We start from the raw sequence: 20,454 nt of genomic DNA, 5'->3' as shown, positions 1-20,454 counted from the left end.
TTACTATGATTATCCTCACTTTACTAGAAATTGAGCCTCTGAGAAGTTAAGAACCTTCCCCAAGGTTACACAGTGGTGGAGTGGGGACTCAAACCCATGTCTTCTAGCTCTATATCTGCACTGTCCACTAGAATTTTCTGCAAGGGTAGAGCATCCTATATCTGTGCTATCCAACACAGTAGCCACTAGCCACATGTGGCTACTAATAAGCACTTGAAATGCGGTTGGTTGAAATTGAGAAATGCTGTAAGTGTAAAACACACACCTGATTTTGATGACTTACTACAAGAAAAAAGAATGTAAAATATCTCATAACTTTTACATTTATTACATGTTAAAATGATAATATTTTAGAAATACTGGGTTAAAAGATATGATTAAGGTTAATCTCACCTGCTTCTTGCCCCCCCACTTTTTTTTTTGGCCACACCCCACGACTTGTGGGATCTTAGTTCCCCAACCAGGGATTGAACCCGTGCCCTCGGCAGTGAAAGCTCGGAGTCCTAACCACTGGTATGTGGCTACTAAAAAAATTTCAATCACGTATATGACTCACATCGTGTTTCTATTGGACAGTGGAAACGCTAGAGCTTCTCCAGTAGAACACCTAAGATGAGGAACTGCATATTTTCTAAAAACGCGTTTGCAACCCACTGCCCACCAGCCAGGAGCCCTCTGTTCCAGAAGAAGGGTCGGAAAACATACCCACCAGAAAGAGACTTCAGTGCCCTCCTCTGAGTGCGATGACCCCTGAGGCCCAGGGCGGGGTGTGACCTTCCCTGGTCTCACAGAGTCAGCAGCACAGCTGTCACCGCGCCCAAGGCTCCTCAGCCTGATCTGGCGGCTCGTTCCACCATTCAGGAGTACCTAATGGGGTCTGAAAACCAGTGCTTTCGCTTAGGCAGATGGAACCCCGGGCTAATAAAAGTTAGAGTCTGAGACCCCGGGTCTTGAAAAGGCCAGATCCCCTGGGATGATTCGCTGACGGAGCCAACCTCGAGCTGAGCCCGCTGATGGTGACTTGGGTGCGGGAGCCTCCACGAGCACCTTGGGGCCAAGTTACTCGGAGGGGCGCCTCTTGCTGTAGATGAGGAAGTCCGAGAGGTCGTGCCACACGTTGCTGTCCTCGTACAGGTAGGTCATGGAGGACTGCAGAGAGGGCTGCAGCGTGGGCCGGTGGTACTCGAAGAGCCACAGCATCAGCCCCCACATTATCCCGGTGAACAACGGGAACGGGTCCCACCTGGGCTCAGGGATGTAGCCCTTCCCCACGCCCAGGCGGCACAGGGCAAACAGGAGGCGTGACATCAGGTACATGTTGATCTGAGAGAGCGAATGACAGGGAGGTGGGGGTTACAGGTGGGCCCAGCCACCGGGAACCTTCTGCCACCCTGGGGCGCCGCCTGCGCGCCGGGTGACTTGAAACGGTTACGTAGCGGGCATTTAAATGTGACTGTTTATGGCTTTATTATTCTTTTTCATTAAAAAATCTGAAAAATGAATATATTTACATGGCTCGAAACTAAAAGGTAGCTCAACAACAAAAAACGCAATCCATAAAAGAAAAAAATTAATAAACTGGATTTCATCAAAACTCAGAATTTTTCCACTGTGAAAGCCCATGTGAAGAGGTAGAAAAGAAAAGCTAGACTGAGAGAAAATATTTACAAACACATATCTGACAAAAACTAGTACCTGGAATATATTTTTAGAAACTCTCAAAACTCAACAGTGAAAAAAGAAACAATCCAGTTAGAAAATGGGCAAAAGACACAAGCAGTTATTTCACTGAAGAGGTTACACAGAAGGAAAACAGGCACATGTAAAAAGGTTCAATTTCACTAGGCATCAGGGACATGCAAATTAAAACCACAGTGAGATAGCACTATATACCTATCAAAATGTCTAAAATTTAAAATGTAATAAACCACATGCCAGCTAGGATGTGAAGAAACTGGATCACGCATATATTCCTGATAGGAATGTAAAACAGTACAATCACTCTGGAAATGCTTCAGCAGTTTCTTATGAAACTAAGTATGTGTGGACCATATGACCCAGCAATTGCACTCCTGGGTATTTACCCCAGAAGTGAAAACTTACGTTCACCAAAAACACGTACAAGAATGTTCTGAGTAGCTGCATGCTTAATAGCCAAAGACTGGAAACAACCCAGATGTCCTTCAACAGGTATATCCATAACGTGGATGACATAACCACTCAGCAACGAAAAGGAATGAACAGCTAATACGTACAATAACTTGGATGAATTGCCAGGAAATGATGCTGAGTGAAAAAAGCCAATCCTCAAAGGTTACCTACTACAATGACTCCATTTATATAACATCTTTGTAAACTGAAGTATGGTTGATTTACAATGTTGTGTTTGTCTCAGGTGTACAGCAAAGTGATTCGGCTATACACACACACATACATATATATGTATATATATTCTTTTTCAGATTCTTTTCCATTAAAGGTCATTACAAGATATTGAATAGAGTTCCCTGTGCTATACAGTAGGTCCTTGTTGTTTATCTATTTTATACACAGTGTATCTGTTAATCCCAAACTCCTAATTTATGCCTCCCCCATCCCTTCCCCTTTGGCAACCATAAGTTTGTTTTCTATGTCTCTGAGTCTGTTTCTCTTTTGTAAATAAGTTCATTTGTATCATTTTTTTAGATTCCACATATAAGCGACATCATATGGTATTTGCCTTTCTCTGTCTGACTTATTTCACTTAGTATGATACCCTCTGGGTCCATCCATTTTGCTGCAAATGGCATTATTTCATTCTTTTTTATGGCTAAGTAATATTCCATTGTATATATAGATACCACATCTTCTTTATCCATTCATCTGTTGACAGACATTTAGGTTGCTTCCATGTCTTACAAATAGTGCTGCTATGAACACTGGGGTGAATGTATCTTTTCTAATTAGAGTTTTCGTCTTTTCCAGATATATACCCGGGAGTGGGATTGCTGGATCATATGGTAACTCTATTTTTAGTTTTTTAAGGAAACTCCATACTGACCTCCATAGTGGCTGCACCAATTTACATTCCCACCAACAGTGTAGGAAGGTTCCCTTTTCTCCACACCCTCTCCAGCATCTGTTATTTGTATCCTTTTTGATGATGGCCATTCTGACTGGTGTGAAGTGATACCTCACTATAGTTTTTACTTGCATTTCTTTAATAATTAATTAGCAGCTTTTCATGTGCCTGTTGGCCATCTGTATGTCTTCTTTGGAGAAATGTCTATCATATAACATTTTTGAAATGACAACATTTTTGAAATGACAATATTTTTGAAATGGAGGTCAAAGCAGCTGTTGCCAGGGGTCAGGGAAAGGAGGGGAGAGGGAAGGAGATGGGTGTCCAGGATTCCTAGACTTTGGAAGTTCATAGACAAGTGAAATTTCTATCAAAAAAACAAAATGGGGGAAACTTTCCCAAAATACAAAATGCTCATATCTTTAGATTCCACAATTCCATGTCTAGGAACTTATGGACAGACTAACATAAGTACAGGAAGATGTCTGAACAAAGATGTAGACTGCAGTGTGTGTGTGTGATGGCCAAAGGCTAAAGAGCCCCTAAATGTCCATCCAGAGGAGACTGAAATCAAGGCTGGTCCATCCCATCAGCAGAGGGCTCTACTGATGTTATAAAGGATAAGGGACTGACAAGGGAGGCCTCCAAGATACAATGTCACATGAAAAAAAACGTAGTATGATCTCATTGGTGGAAAACTCCTACTATGTACACTGACACAAGCACAGACACGTTCTGAAAGGCTATACAATACACAGTTAAAGTGACTGTCTATATGTATATCTATAACTGACTCACTTTGCTGTGCAGCAGAAACTAACACAACATTGTAAATCAACTATACTCCAATAAAAATTAATTTTAAAAAAGTGACTACCTCTGGACAGTGGCTGGACAGTTGGTGGGGGACAGGAACTTTCTTTCCAGTTTATTTTCTAATTTTATCATGATGTATCCTAAGCACCCAGAAGTGTGCCAGGCACATAGGGGGTGCTTAGTTTGCATTATTTAAAATGTGAAAATAAAATATTATTTTTATAATTTAAGAATATTTAAGGGCTTCCCTGGTGGCTCAGTAGTTGAGAGTCCACCTGCCGATGCAGGGGACACGGGTTCATGCCCCGGTCCGGGAAGATCCCACATGCCGCGGAGCGGCTGGGCCTGTGAGCCACGGCCGCTGAGCCTGCGCGTCCGGAGCCTGTGCTCCACAACGGGAGAGGCCACAGCAGTGAGAGGCCCGCGTACCGCAAAAAAAAAAAAAAAAAGAATATTTAAGAAATTTGAGGAAGGCAAATTGGAAAGACTGCCAACTTTCATATTGCCCAAGAAGGATGCTGAAACAGGAGCAGCAGCAACGATTAGCATTTAGTTTCATCACCTCATTAAAAAACAGAACTTTAACCCAGAAAAAAGGTCAAGTTACAGAATAAGAGACAATTCTTTGAATGTAGTAAGTTTTGTTTTATGAAAATCTTACTCCAGGGTCATGTTTTTTTCTCATGTCACTGCAGAGTGGTGTTTTGTGGTTTTGTTTTGTTTTTTTAAATCTTTGCCCCAGAGAGCTGCACACACACTGATTTTGGGAATCATGGAATTCCAACAAGGCACCTGGTTAACAGAGTGGGAAACTGAGGGGGAAGTGACCTTCCCAAGGTCACACAGGGACTGGTGAACCACAGACCCTCGTACATGGAAGGGAACCAAGAGCTTGTCTTCCTTGACTCCCATCCCCAACTCTATACCTGAATCCTGTCCCACGCTTCACCTCCACCCCTCTCCCCAACCCACATCCAGGAGAGGGCCTTTACCTGGCTGTTGATGTTATTGTTGTTTCCAAACACCAGGATGCCCCCAAGGAAGGCAGCCACGAATGAGTGCACCTGGTAGGTGTCGCCCTGGAGGTGGGACTGCAGGGCGCAGAGTCCCTTGTAAGTGAACACAAAGCTGGCCAGGTTCCAGGAGTGAGTGTACGTGGCCTGCAGGATAGCCCACAGCTTCTCCCGGAGGCTGCACAAACACAGGGAGCCACGGTGAGTGCAAGCCCAGCCGCCCCCAGGGCATTCACCCACCTGGCACGCAAAACTGACCCAGGCAAGGAGCTCATGGGCCGATGCTCATTCAACCCCGGGCCTCTACGCTCCATGTGCTTGGGGCTGCTCCCTCACTGGATTCCAGCCTTGACTCCACGCCACCTTCTCCGAAAGGTCTTCCCTGACCACTCTACATAAAAGAATGCCCATCGTATTTTGTTCCCTTACCCAACTTTTCTTTTCTTTCATAGCTCTTATCACCACCTGACATTTATATACTTGCTTATTATCTCCCCCCACTCCCACCCCATCCCAGTGGAAGCTACCAGAGAGTGATGTCTACATCTGGCTTGTTCATCCTCAGCCCCCAGTACAAGGCCTGGCACATAGTAGGTGCTCAATAAATATATTTTTTTGGAGTGAAGATGTGAAGAAATGAATGAGCGAGTGAGTATGTACTATGTGCTGGATCTGGGGATACAAGTCTGAGAAAAAAGAGATCTGCTTGCTGCCCTCATGAGGTTTATGATCTAAGGGGAGAGGGAATTATGAAATGAATAATCACAACACAAAGGTCAAACTTTGACCTTGACAAGACATGATCCTGGGGTGTGAAGAATGAGGAGTCAGTGAGGTCAGGAAGGGAGAGGAGTTGCATCCCAGGCGGTGGATCAGCACGTGCAAAGGTCCTGAGGAGGGACAGAGAATGGGGAGTACAGGAACAGAGAGAAACCATTAAGGCCTGAGCAGAAAATGTGTGGGGCAAAGGCTGTGGGGGAGGGGCGGGGCCATGCTAAGTTTTGTCTTTATCCTGAGAGAAGCCAACATTTAAGTAGGACAGATGATTTGATTTATCTTTAAAAAATCACTAGGGGGCAGTGAGGAGAACCAGGGAGAGGAGCAGAGTGTATTCTGGGAGATCAGTTCAGGGCCGGCAAATGCAAGGACTCTCAAGGCTGGAGAAGGACCTTGAAGTATGTCTTCTGGGACCTGTGGAAGTCTGCCAGGTGAGTGGGGAGAGCCAGGAGTCAGGTGGTTCTCACCCCATAGGAACATGGGCCCAGCGCTGACAGTTCTAAGGCAAGCTGGATTTCCTACTTGTCAAGTGTTGGCACTAATCCTCCCTTCAAAATGTTTCTAGAATCTGAACACCCCTCACCTCCACTGCCACCATCAAGGTCTGGGCCACCAGTTACTCAGCTGGATTATTGCCACAGCCTCCTACTTTACACCTACTTCTGCCCTTGACCCCAGCAGCAAACTCTTCACTCTCTCACTATTAAAAGATAAGTCAAAGAGTGGCATTTCCCTATACAAATTCTTACAACAATTTCCTGTTTCACTTAAAGGAAAAGCCAAACTCCTCTCTATGACCTAAAGCTGGACAGGATGGGCCTAGGTTACCCCTGTGACCTTCCTTTCTTTGTTTTCTCCCCTGCAATCCCTCTGCTGCAGCCTCCTCAAACTCACCAGGAATGATCCCACCTCAGGACCCTTGCACTGGCTGTTCCCTTGGCCTGAAACACTCTTTCCCTTGATACCCACTTGGCCAACTCTTCCATCTCCTTCAAGTCTTTACTCGAATGTCATTTTCTCACTGAGGCCTTCCCTATTTAGTTCTGCAGCCTGCCCCTCCTCCAGCACTCTGGATCCCCTTTCCCTCTTTCCCTGCTCTAATATTTCTTTCCCACAGCCCATACAATCTTCTAACATACCATATACTTTCCTTATTATGTTTATTTTCTGCTATTCCTTGCTAGAATGCAAGCTTTACAAGGGAAGTGATCATTCTCTGTTTTTTTTCACCGCTGTATCCCCAGCACCTAAAAACAGTGTCTGGGGGCTTCCCTGGTGGCACAGTGGTTGAGAATCTGCCTGCCAATGCAGGGGACATGGGTTCCAGCTCTGGTCCAGGAAGATCCCACATGCTGTGGAGCAACTAAGCCCGTGTGCCACAACTACCAAATCTGTGCTCTAGAGACCGCGAGCCACAACTACTGAGCCAGCATGCCAAAACTACTGAAGCCTGGGCACCCTAGAGCCTGCGCTCCACCACAAAAGAAGCCACCGCAATGAGAAGCCTGTGCACCGCAACGAAGAGTAGCCCCTGCTTGCCGCAGCTAGAGAAAGCCCACACGCAGTGGGGCCAAAAATAAATAAATAAAAATAAATAAATTCATTAAAAGAATAATAATAATCTTTGAGTGTCTGGCACATGGTCAATAAATATTTACTGAATGAATGAGTTCAATTAAAAAAATGATTCAAAAAAAATGATTCAGAGGACAAAAACTAAAACAAAAATAAATTTAAAAAAGGAAAAATACAGGGCTTCCCTGGTGGTGCAGTGGTTGAGAGTCCACCTGCCGATGCAGAGGACACGGGTTCGTGCCCCGGTCCGGGAAGATCCCACATGCCGCAGAGCGGCTGGGCCCGTGAGCCATGGCCGCTGAGCCTGCACGTCCGGAGCCTGTGCTCTGTGGTGGGAGAGGCCACAACGGTGAGAGGCCCGCGTACCGCAAAAAAAAAAAAAAAAAAAAAGGAAAAATACAGGGCTTCCCTGGTGACGCAGTGGTTAAGAATCCGCCTGTCAATGCAGGGGACACAGGTTCGAGCCCTGGTCGGGGAAGATCCCACATGCCGTGGAGCAACTAAGCCTGTGCGCCACAACTACTAAGCCTGTGCTCTAGAGCCCATGAGCCACAGCTACTGAGCCCACGTGCTGTATCCACTGAAGCCTGCCCGCTCTAGAGCCTGTACCCTGCAACAAGAAAAGCCACTGGATGAGAAGCGCGCACACTGCAACGAAGAGTAGCTCCCACTCACCGCAACTAGAGAAAGCCTGTGTGCAGCAACAAAGACCCAACACAGCCAAAAATTATAAATAAATATAAATAAATAAATAAATAGGAAAAATACATAAAGAAAGTCCCTTACAGGGACTTCCCTGGTGGTCCAGTGGTTAAGACTCCATGCTTCCACTGCAGGGGACGCAGGTTTGATCCCTGGTCGGGGAACTAAAATCCTGCATGCTGTGCAGCACGGCCAAAAAAAAAAAAAAAGTAGAAAAAAATCTTGCAAGCTGGAATTGAGTAGTAGGGTGTCCATGTGTGATTCTTTTTTTTTTTGTTCTGGTTGTGCCAGGTCTTAGCTGTGGCAGGCGGGCTCCTTAGTTGCAGCATGTGTGCTCCTCAGTTGTGGTTCATGGGCTCCTTAGTTGTGGCCCGCAGGCTCCTTAGTTGCAGCTCACTGGCTCCTTAGTTGTGGCACGTGTGCTCCTTAGTTGCAGCCTGCAGCCTCCTTAGTTGTGGCATGCAAACTCTTAGTTGCGGCATGCACGTGGGATCTAGTTCCCTGACCAGAGACTGAACCTGCATCCTCTACATTGGAAGGCGGATTCTTAACCACAGAGCCACTAGGGAAGTCCCCCATGTGTGATTCTTATAAGCTCCAGATGAGGCTACATACAGTAAAAACTAGACCACAAAGTGATTTCTGAGAAGTTTCTTGAGGGAAGTTATAGGAGATCAGAGGAAGGCCAGGAAGTCTGAACAAGGGCAGAAGGTAGGTCATGAACAGTTTTCCTGAAAAAGTCATCCTCAGAGAACTGGTATGGGTTACTAGGAAGGAAATAAAGGTTGGGTGGAAGAGGAAAGGGCATTCCTGGCGGGGGGTACTGCGTGAGAAACGTAAGGAGGTAGAACCACATGCGGCACATGAATGAATGGCAGTGAGTCTTGGTGCCAAGAGCACCCCAGGGTGGACGTGGGGGAGTAGGGGGGATGTCCCTGAGGTCAGGCTGCAGAGGTCCTTGAAGGCCACACCTGGAAGCTGGGCTTCTCTGGAGGACAGCGAGGAGCCAGGGGAATTTTCGAGATGGGTTAATAGAATCAGACTTGTGCTTTAGGAGGTGGTGGTGCAGACAGGTTAGACCCAGCTAGGAAGCTACTGCAACAGTCCTGGCACTGAGGGGTGACCACATTCTCTCCCAGTTTGAAGGGTGTGCAGAGGTGATGGGTACCTGCCACTCCGGAAGAGAAAGGTCATGACCAGTGCGTGAGGGGCCCGGACTTTGGCTCCATAGCTGTAGAAACAAAAGAAAACAGTTACTACAGCACCACTGAATCATAGTTTCTTTCTGACTCCCTGTGCCCCCTCCCCATCCCTAATCCTGACATCATTTGGAGAGGGAAAAAATAATGCTGGCTTTCAAGTTAGATCTGGGTTCAAAGTGGATAGTACAGGGACTTCCCTGGCAGTCCAGTGGTTAAGACTCCACACTTCCAATGCAGGCAGTGCGGGTTTGATCCCTGGTGGGGGGACTAAGATCCCGCATGCCACGCGGTGTGGCCAAAAAAAAAAAAACAAACCAAAGTGGGTAGTACAAAGGAAATAATATTTGGTGCCAAAGCCCTGCCCTGTTGTGCTGTATACACTTGGATAAATCATTTAACATCTCTGAGCCTCCCTTCTCCCATCAGTTAAAGTATTCTCCATTTCAGAGTTGCTTCTGGCAGTTAAGGACATAGCACATGTAAAAGTTCCTAATTCAACCAATATTAGTGTCTCTGCCTTTCTTTTTCTTCTTTATTGGACTTCCCCTCACCCCACCAAGTTCTCCTGCTGTCTGGCCCCAATCTTACCAGACTACAAGGTCTAAAAATCTTTGGCAGCCTCCTTGAGACAACTGTCATGAGTCCCATATTGTTTTCATATGAGTATCTGTGAGGCTTGCTTGAAACAGCAGAAGACTGGGAGCAAACATGTGTCCATCCACAGGGGGCTACTGGGTAAACAAATAATGGACCCAGCAGTCAGTGGCATGAATACCACACAGCTGTACAAGAACGAGGTGGCTCTATACGTGCTCTATGCTTGGTTAGAGCAAGGTGTGTAAACTTCTAAAAAGTTCTAACTTTTTATGCCTTCTGTGAATATGCTACCTAATTTTCGAAAAATAAGTCAAATAAAAAATGTGATCAAGTGACAACAGTGTTACTGTAGTGGTGGCCACACTGAATGGCTTATTTTCACAATGCCTAGCTGTGGGCAGGGCCCTCATCCTGGCCCCAGCAAGCTCTCTGCCCCACCTCCTCCAAAGTCATGTCTCTTTCCCCTGAATAAAGAGACCCTCGGCCTCCTCCAGCTGGCCAGGGCTAGAAGGGTCCTTCCTTATACCACAGACACAAGCAGAACAATGCCCCCAACTCCCTACATCTGCTTGGCCCCCTGCCCAAACTCCTCAAACTCAGGTGGGAGCCACTTAGTACCACTCAGAGGATCACTCTGCATCTTGAAAAATGGGATGCCCCAGATTAAAAAGGAGTTAAAGGATATGCAGGTACAGTGTGATATCCTGGAAGATCCTGGTCTAGACAAACTTGCTATAGAGGACATCTGGGGGACAGCTGGAACAATTTGTCTATCAACTGGACAGCAGTCAACATTATAGGATTATGATTAATTTATTAAATGTAATCATGATAATCTAGCCATATAGGAAAATACTCTTATTTTCAGAGATGCACATTGATATATTTAGGAGTGGAGCATCAAAATGAGTTACATTTCACACAGTTCATACGTCTCAGTTCTCAGTCATCCAAGACAAACAGCACATTCTTTTCCACCTCCAGGCCTTTGTTCAAACCATTCCCTCTGCCTGAGATGCCCTTATCACCCCCAGCAAATTCCAGCTCAGCCTTCAAAATGGCACCATCACCTCCTCTGTAAAGCATTCCTGATCATCTGGTATTGCCATGGTAATTTAATCATCAGTCTCCCCACTTTGACTCCAGGTCCTTACAGATGGGCCTGGGCCCACTGATATCATCTCAGGGCCCACCCCACCCTGGTCTCACCAAAGCATGACTGATATGATCTGGCCAGACCCAGGGGAAACCACCTTCTTCCTGACTCTGGGCGCCAATGGAAGCCAAGAGCCTGGCATTGAGATCAAGTATCCTTGGGTTTGAATCCTGGCTCCGACCCTGACTAAGTGACTTGACCATGGGCAATGAATCTTCCTCTCTGAGCCACAGTCTTCTCATCCAGAAAATGGGGACAATGGCAATTCCTACCTTGCACATTCATTCATTCAGTAAATATTTGAGGGCCTACTATGTACCAGGTACTAGGAATATAGCAAGGAACAAAATAGATTAAACTTTCTGTCCCCATTGTTGCAGCAAAAATAGAAATTAGACTTTTCTGATAGACAAGGAAAATAAAGTAACAATGAACAGCCTGGGGAAACAGCATAAACAGGCCTGAAAGAGTTAATCAATCCTAGTTTTATTTTAACTGCTACTAATCTGTAATGTCTGTAACTAGATTTGTCCTTCACAAAGCTAACCTCTAACATTCTCTGACACTATGTGAATCACATCCTGTACCCATCACTCCCTTACTCTGTGTGAATTACACCCTGCCCCTAACACTCTCTGATCCCGTGTGAATTACATTATCCACCCAGTATTTATACTCCCTGCGCTCCCTTGTAGCAAATCAACCCTTGTAATGTCTGCATTTCAGAAAGAAGGTTGCAGGCCAACAACCCAGAGGCCAACAGACCCAATTACCAAACAGACCCAATTACCAGGCTGCCTGAGGCCAGCTGTGACTGTTTGGAAATAATGCAAGAAGAAGATAAATGCAAGACCTTAATTACTTTGAGCCTTATCACCTACCAGACCACCAGTCCCGGCTATGTAACCTTGCCCTATTCCCCAGAGACGGGGAGCACAGTTCTTGAGGTGCTAGCCGGCTGTGTTTCCCATTTGCCTGGCAAAGAATAAAGCTTCTTCTTTTCCTCCAAATCTCTGTCTCTGTTTCTGTTTGGCATTGGTGCACAGAGAGCCAAGCTTTTTGACATCACCATGAAGCTCACTTTCCAGTGAGAAAGACAGTAGAAAAACAGGACACATAAGTGAACTACTTAGTGTCAGATGGTGGTAAGTATTATGGAGAAAAATTCAGTAGGGAAGGAGGTGGGAAGTTCAGGGATGGCTTCATTGAGGAGGTGACAATCAGAGGCCTGAACAAGGTGAAGGAGTGAGCCAGTCAGACATCCATGTGAATAGAACAATAATTACACCAGCCAACAGTTATATACATACCAGGCACTGTGCTAAGCATTTCACACATACTGACTCAAGCCTCCGACAGTATAAGTACTATTATCAGCCCCATTTTATAGAAATTGAGGCTTAGAGAGGCTAAAAGACTTGCTCAAGATCACGCAGGTAAGGGGCACCAGGATTCAAACCAAGGTGGTCACATCCACACAACCATGCCATGCTGCCACTAAAATGCCAGCTTCAAGAGCACGCAGATCTTCCGTTTGTTCTCTGATGCGTCCCCAGTTCTGGCACAGTAGGCTCTCAATAAATGAAGCTGAGCTCCCGTCCTGGCACCAGCCAGGGGAAATGACCCCATGACCTCTTCTGCAGGTCTTCAATTTGCTCAGCAAATATTTGCAGCTTCATTTACATCACGACTGAGGCTTATCAGGGGTCCCCTGTGCCAGAAAGGACTTACAAAAGAGAACTGAGAAGCGGGATGAAAGCCCACGCGCAGCTTAATGGAGGGAGCACAGAGAGGCAGGGCCGCCGGCTAGCTAGAGGCCAGAGTCCAGCTTCCCATTAGACCCAAGGGCACACAGCGGCGGGAGAGGGGAAACTGGGCCCAAATGAAGGGAGACAGGGGCTGCATGGGAGGCAGTCAAGGCAAGAGGTCCAGGTTGCAAAGCACGGAAGACCCAGAAACAGCGTAGTGGGAGCCCCGGCTCAGAAGGCGCTCGGAACCCCAAATCCAGCGCCCACTGCGCCGATACTGGACACCGAGAGACCTAGGGACACACTAAGACTACTCAGGGGCGCACAGCGCGGCGGCGCCGGCCCTGGAACCCGCTTCTCCGACCCCATCAGATCGATCCCTCAGCCCCTGCCCCGCCCCACCGGCCGACTTACACAGCCCCGTTCCGGAAGCCCTTAAGCATGGACAACGCTGCGTGGTAGCGGCGCTTGCGCAACAGTGCGTTGATCGCAAGGAGCAGAGCCCGCAGCTGCGGCGGGGCGGCCATAGCGCGGGCGGCGCGCGGGGTGGCGGGCACCGAGCAGGACGCCCGCCCTGACAGCTCCGGGTTCCTCCTGCACAACCCTCAAGCGCCGGACAGTGCCGGGCAGCGCAGCCGCGTCTTTGCGCCCATAAGATGCGTCCGCTGTCACTCATACAAGGAGAGCCAATCACAGGACTCACTCATCTCACCAGGGGAATGGGACGCAAGCACACTCCCGAATAGCGGTCTGATTGGAAGAGAGGGAGAGCTTGTAATCAGTCACAGCGGGCTCCGCCCGATTCGACCTAAAGAAGGTTAGAAACATGCTCCTGGATTTGTCCAATCAGAAAGTATGTTTCTCTCGGGTTTGGAGAGAGGTGTGTCACCTGTGAGCTTGGAAGGAAGTTTCCTGAAAGAGGAGCCGCCCTCCCTAGAGCTGGGATGGTGGCACTGCGGGGAGCCAGGCCTTATCTTTACACATGACAGTTCTGATTGGTTAACATTGATCATAGCGATCTTCTCAGACCATAAATGACTTGGCACCCTTTGGGTTTCCATTTATTCTTAAAAATCAAACTCCTTCCCACGGCCCGCCAAGAGAAGACTCTGTATGATCAGGCTCCTGCTTCCCTCTCTAAGCTCACTCCCCCGCTCTCCCCTCCTCCCGTCACTTGCCTCCTAGGTCACTCCTCTCCAGCAAAACTAGCCTCCTTGCTGTTCCTCGAGCGTGACGCTCCTGCCTCAGCGCCTTTGCACTTCTAGTTCCCTGCCTAGTACGCATCACCCCAAGTTCTTCCGATAGCTGGCTCCTTCTCAACCTTCAGGTTTCAGCTGAAATGCCACCTCCTCAGAGAGGTCTTCCCAGATATCCCATCTAAAGTAGTACTGTCCACTCTGACTCATTACCCTCTTTTATTTTCTTCATAGAACTTTACACTCTTTGAAATTATTTATTTGCTACATGTTCATTGTCCACTGCCCCTACCAGAAGGTAAATTCCATGAGGGCAGAAACCTTGTCTTATTTTCTGCTGTAACTCCAGTACTTAGCACATGGCAGGTGCCCAACATAGGCTTGTTGAGCAATATAGTTCTGGGTTATCTCCTAGAACACTGAGGGGTGACATTTATGTATGATGTCACTGTGTGGAGTTGTTACTGGATAACAGTTACACACTGAGTGGTGGCTGTGATTTGTGAGGGTGTCACCTGGTACACGGGCCATCTGGTATTTATCTGTGACATTATTGCCTGGGTCAGTGTCAGAGGATGTGGTCAGAGGTCAGTGAGGAGGAATTATGCTGGGCCTATTTTATCATTACAACTGGATTTTCTTTTTTGGGGGGTAATGGTGGACTAATTTATTCAGTTAATCTTCCCTCTGAAAATAGCAACTTTAGGTAAAATATAAGAATATCCTCTGAAAAACACTGAAATGCTTAAAAGCCTGGGGAATGCTCAGGCCAATTATTAGGTGAAAGCTGGTAACCAGATATTTAACAAGATTGGAATATTGGAGCACCAAAGCTACTTATGACATGAGGGCTTTTGCTAATATTGAACCTGTGGGTTTCAGTTCATCAACCACATAGGGCAAGAGGGAGAGAAGTGAAAGTCCAGGGCCTGTCCAAGGTGGGGAGTCTAATAGAAGAATCTCCTCACATTAGGCTGAGAGCCCAAGGGTCTCACCCTTGAGTTTAATGTGATATGAAGCTGCACACTCCACACCACGAGCCCCAAGGGAGTTCAGAAAAGGTTGCCTTGATGCTGAGCAGAACAGTTGAAGGAAAAGGAAAGGGGAATATTTTAAAGCCCTTTCTTAGGGAGTTGTGACCATTGATGAGTCCTTTTGTGCTCTAAGGAGTAGAGCCCAGTAGCCCAAGAATTCTCAAGCCATAAACTGGGAACCTAGTTTGAAGTAACTACTGGATTGCCCCTAGTTATCATTGGAAGTGATGGGAAGTGCCCCCAAACCTTTGACAAAAGCAAATGCAAAGTCTCTCTGAAGAGGGCACCTTTATCAGTATCTTTGCCTTCAGGGAACCACCACAAATAATTTTTCAAGGTGAAACCAGCACACAGTCAGAGATAACTAGGAACCCAAGAAGGGTTCCTTCATGAAGAAAAAATAGATACAACAGATGGGAGAAACAGATAAACACAGACTTCAGGTACTGTAATTCACAGCCACAGGTTTTAAAAAATTTTGCATACAAGATTTAAAGTTAGGGCTTCCCTGGTGGCGCAGTGGTTGAGAGTCCGCCTGCCGATGCAGGGAACACGGGTTCGTGCCCCGGTCCGGGAAGATCCCACATGCCGCGGAGCGGCTGGGCCCATGAGCCATGGCCGCTGAGCCTGCGCGCCCGGAGCCTGTGCTCCGCAACGGGAGACGCCACAACAGTGAGAGGCCTGCGTACCGCAAAAAAAAAAAAAAAAAAAGATTTAAAGTTAGAAAATAGCTACAGAAAACAGAAAATTATTTTTTTTTAAACATGGAAAATTTGAAAAGGAACCAAACAGAATTTCTTAGGAACATCACCTGATACTCCCATGAAGAATCAGTTACCAATCCCTGATACATGGCCCAGCATTAGGAAAGGGCGTTTGGAAACTATTTGGTTCAGCAAGTACTTGCTGAGTGCGCTCTTTTGCTAAGACCTTTCTCACAGATATTAAGAAATTTCTGCCCTCAGGGAGCCCGGGGTAAAGAGTCACCATATAGGAACACTTACCATTGCCTGGTGCACCCTCCCCACTTTTTTAAAATACTTTTTTGGCTGCACCTCACGGCATGTGGGATCTTAATTCCCTGACCAGGGATTGAACCCGCACCCCTGGCATTGGAAGCGTGGAGTCTTAACCACTGGACCGCCAGGGAAATCCCCTGGTGACCCTTTTTAATGGTACATAACTCTGAGTTCCTCAGGGTTTGGCCTATTTCTTCACCTTTGCCCAGTGAAATTGAATTTATTTATTTAATGAGCACCTACAGATTATTAATTGTATGTCAGGAGTTGTTTCCTAAGTGTTTTATTAACCATTTCATTCTCATAGCAACCGTATGCGGTAGGTACTATAATTATGCCCACTTAACTGATGGGAACCAAGGCAGAGAAACAAAGTAACTTGCTTAAGATGATTTTGCTAATAAGTGATGGATCCCGGATTGGAATTCAGCCCCTTGTTCCAGAATCTTTGATCTTATCCACTGTATTTGTTTGCTAGGGCCTCCATAACAAAATACCATGAACTGGGTGGCTTAAACGACAGACATTTATTTTCTCACAATTCTGAGGCTAGAAGTCCAAGATCAAGGTGTCTGTAGGTTTGGTTTCTTTTGAGGCGTCTCTCCTTGGCTTGCAGATGGCTGCCTTCTCACTGTGTCCTCACATGGTCACCCCTCAGTCTCTGTGTACATCCAAATCCCCTCTTCTTTTAAGAACACCCGTCATATTGGATTAAGGCCCACCTATGTGCCCTCACTTAACCTTAATTACCTCTTTAAAGGCCCTATCTCCAAACACAGTCTGAGTAGCAGGGATTAAGATATCAACATATGAATGGTGGGGGACACAATTCATCCCATAACAACCACCACACTTTGCTGCCTCCTACCTATACCAATGAACCTAACAAGATGTCAGGGTCCAGCGTTGCTTTGTGTGTCCTTAGTTTCTTCCCCTTAAGGCTAGGAGTCTAGTTGAAGCTGCTCATGATTTCTTCTCTCACCATGGAGAAGTTAACTTTTCTGGGGTGGCTGGTGCACTCACTGTGAATGGGAACACTGGGCGTTTCCCAGACTTTCCCTCTTCCCTGCTTGGCTCCACCCCTGGAATTGCCACATGCCTTACCGCAGGAGTCTCTAAACTATGATTGGATTCGGTTCAGTGCCAAGGTGCTGGCCCTAAGGGAATGTGACATAGGACTGATAGATTTTGGTGGAGGAAGAGATGGAGGTGAGTGGAAAGTTTGGAGCAGGGGGCAGCCTGACTGGAGAGCCTGCTGGAGGTAGGGTCTATGTCCCTGAAAGCTCATTCAGCTGTTCCATCCGTCAAGTAGTCAGTCGACAAGCATTTCCCAGGTTGCCTCTGTGCCAAGCTCTGATGGTGGCCTCCATCCAACCAGAATGGATGAAGCACTTCCGCTTAGAGGGCTCCCTATTGAGGGGGTAGAGAAAAGGGGAACTTCCAATGGCTGAAGAGTATCACATGATAGCGGTAGGGGTGGGAGAACAGCATTTTAGTAAGACAGAACAGCATGTGCAAAGGCCTGAAGAGCAGATAAAAATCAACATGTGTATATGCACCTGGATGTATCAAAATACAACCCTGCCCTTCCTTGGACTTATGATGGGGTTACACCTGAATAAACCCATCGATGACTGAAAATATCATTAAGTCGAAACACCTAACCTAATGAATATCATAGCTAAGCGTAGCCTACCTTAAACGTGCTCAGAACACTTATGTTAGTTTACAGTTGGGCAAAATCATCTAACACCAAGCCTATTTTATAATAACATGTTAGATGTCTCACGTAATCTGTTGAATACTGCACTGAAAGTGAAAAGCAGAATGGTTGTCTGGGAGCAGAATGGTTGTAAGTGTATTGGTTGTTCAGCCTTGTGACTGCACGGTTGACTGGGAGCTGTGGCTCGCTGCTGCTGCCCAGCATCATTACAGATAGTTAGCCTGGGAAAAGATCAAAATTCAAAGTTTTTCTAGTGAATGCATATCACTTTCAAACCATTGTAAAGTTAAAAAATCATAAGTTGAACCATTGCAGGTCAAGAACTGTCTGTACATGGAAAGCTTCTGAGGTCTGGATTAGTGGAATCTTTCAATCCATCATCCTCAGAATAAAACCCACACCTTCTGATACAGTGTCTAGTCCAGAGTAAGGGATGAATAAATACATAATAATAGACAACATATTGAAAGGGAGGGGAATAATGATTAGAGAATTTCTTGGAGGACATTTGATGCAGAACAGCTCGGGTATCCTATATGAAGACCAGGCCTCTTCACGGTTATATTTCTGCAAGACCAGTCATGTACTATGTAAAGTAAAAGCAGTAACCAATGTCAAAAAAAAGGATCATAAATTATTTTCTCTTTCTACTCAGGAAACTTTAATCAAAGCCCACATCTCTATACTTAATGTGAATATATCTGGATGTCAGCCCTTTAGTGGTTACAAAGTTTTCACAAGTAACCTAATGTAATTCTGAAAGACACATCATTTTGACTCATACTTAAATTTGTGAGAGTATTACAGCCAGAGAAATAAATTATACTTTAACCCTTAAAAAAAAAAACAAAACCCACACCCTCACAGCGGCCTTGTCTATCTCTCCAACCTCATCCTCCTGTACCCATACATGGCTTATTATCCTCAGTTGCCCCTTTACAGTCCGTGGCTTCCTTTCATTTCGGCCTCAGAGCCTTTGCACTTGCCCAAGATAATAAAGCTAATAAGCTCTGCCTTTTTGTTCCCTTTGGTCCATCTGATTCCATCTCATTTTTCAGGTCCGCCTCCTCAGAGAAGCCTTCCCTGACCTGCCTAAAGTAGCTTCCCCTCCTCCCAGAAAAAAATACTTAAAGTCATAGAACATGTCTCCTTTTTTTCCTTGCTTATAGCCCATCTCACTTGCTGGACTATGATTCCATGAAGGCAAGGATTTTTGTCTTTTCATTCGTGGCTGCATCCCTAGCATCTAGAACAGTGTCTAGCCTACAATAGGTCCTCAATACCTATTTTTAAGTTAATTAAATGAATGTGAATGTATTAATATATTACTTGAATAATTTGAAAAACGTAAGAAAGTTATATTGAGAAACTCTTGCCGAGAAGACATGATGAGAATCTGTGGCCATTGGATCAATGGGGACGTTAAAAGAAGACAGGGAGGAGGGAACCCTGACCTTACTCTTGCCAGAGAGGCAATGGGAAGGGGGGCTCGAAGTGGGCCCTGGGTCTCAAAGGTTCCCAGGAAAAGAGGTGGGACATGGAGTCTGGGAGAGGGGGTGGGTTCTCCTTGGGGGACATTTGCTCAGAGCTAGCTGTGCAAGCGGGGGGGGGGGCGGGGGGGAGAGTAGGAAAGGGAAGGGTGCTGGTGGCGGCGGGGAGTGGTGTTCAGAACAGGATGGGGGGCTCATGGTAGAAATGCACCTTTAGGCAGAGGGTCTTTGAGGCAATTTATCAGGAACAGTGGCTAGCAGTGTCCTACAACGACAGTGGAGCTTATTGGAACAGGTATACATTTTTTAATTTTAGGAGTTATAGATGTAGTGAATATAAGAAAATGAAAACTGTGATTTTTGTGATGGTTGCTTTGGATGAGGCTAAAATAATTATTAAATAAAAAAACAATGAGAATGTTTAGAGTCAACGTGGTAGTCCAGTTGTAGGAGGATATGCCTATGCTCGTGGGAGAGATCATGATTATTGGCACCTCCATGGTTCCCCTCTCCTTCCCGTGCACACCCCAACTCTTCCTTGTGGCCCAAATGTACTTCTTTGAAACTACATCACATCTTGAAATTACACAATTTTTTTTTTTTTTTGCGGTATGTGGGCCTCTCACCGTTGTGGCCTCTCCCATTGCGGAGCACAGGCTCCGGACACGCAGGCCCAACGGCCATGGCTCACGGGCCCAGCCGCTCCGCGGCATGTGGGATACTCCCGGACCAGGGCACGAACCCGCGTCCCCTGCATCGGCAGGCGGACTCCCAACCACTGCGCCACCAGGGAAGCCTGAAATTACACAATTTTTAAGATTTAATGTCTGTTTGCTCCCCCTCACCCCTAACTCCACGAGAAAGGACCACTGTATTCCTGGAGCTATTATAGGACTTGGTACATAACAAGTCCTCAATGAGTGGCTGATGGAGCATAAAGGAAGATGGCAGAGGGGCCTGTGTATGATGCAGGATCCAAATGAGGGGCAGGAGGACCCCTGAGAGACCTGAAAAGGCTTTCAGTGAGGCTGGGCTGGGGGTTGCTGAAGTGGGTATTGGGGGTTTATGTAACAGAAATGGGGTCCCCGAGAGGCAGGGATGAAGGTCTGTGGGAAGAGGAAATGGAGGCTCCTAAAGGGTGGAAATGGGGGCTTACATAACAGCCAAGGGGAATCTCCGAGATGATGGGGGATTAAGACCAGGCAGAGATGGGAGTCATGTGAGGAGAGGCTGGTGGCTCCCAATAGGTAGAGATGGTGGTCACTGTGGGAGGGGGAATGAGAAGTTTATGACAAGGGATGGGAATCCATGCTGCACAGCTGGGGCAGGAGTCCTGTATCTGCTG

The 20,454-nt window shown here is 46.5% G+C and overlaps 1 protein-coding gene across 2 annotated transcripts; it reads right to left on the bottom strand.

Annotated features, from left to right (window-relative positions):
* On the bottom strand, window positions 1–13,260 carry PXMP4 (peroxisomal membrane protein 4). Of its 2 annotated transcripts, XM_027078583.1 has the most exons (4): window positions 13,062–13,258; window positions 9,113–9,175; window positions 4,870–5,068; window positions 1–1,323 (listed from the first exon to the last, which is right to left on the bottom strand). In XM_027078583.1, the coding sequence occupies exons 1-4, from the start codon at window positions 13,172–13,174 to the stop codon at window positions 1,060–1,062; spliced, it is 639 nt and encodes a 212-aa protein (XP_026934384.1). In that variant the 5' UTR covers window positions 13,175–13,258; the 3' UTR covers window positions 1–1,059. The 2 variants fall into 2 exon arrangements, with proteins under 2 accessions (XP_026934384.1, XP_026934385.1); XM_027078584.1 differs by lacking the exon at window positions 9,113–9,175 and having other exon boundaries at window positions 13,062–13,260.
* Window positions 13,261–20,454: the final 7,194 nt, after the last annotated feature.

The sequence above is a fragment of the Aethalodelphis obliquidens genome, unplaced genomic scaffold, assembly GCF_003676395.1.
Source record: "Aethalodelphis obliquidens isolate GAN/ISIS:26980383/991018 unplaced genomic scaffold, ASM367639v1 scaffold42, whole genome shotgun sequence".
Classification (NCBI taxonomy): domain Eukaryota; kingdom Metazoa; phylum Chordata; class Mammalia; order Artiodactyla; family Delphinidae; genus Aethalodelphis; species Aethalodelphis obliquidens.
Note: the sequence above shows the minus strand (reverse complement) of the source record. Positions and strands in the feature narration are given on the sequence as shown.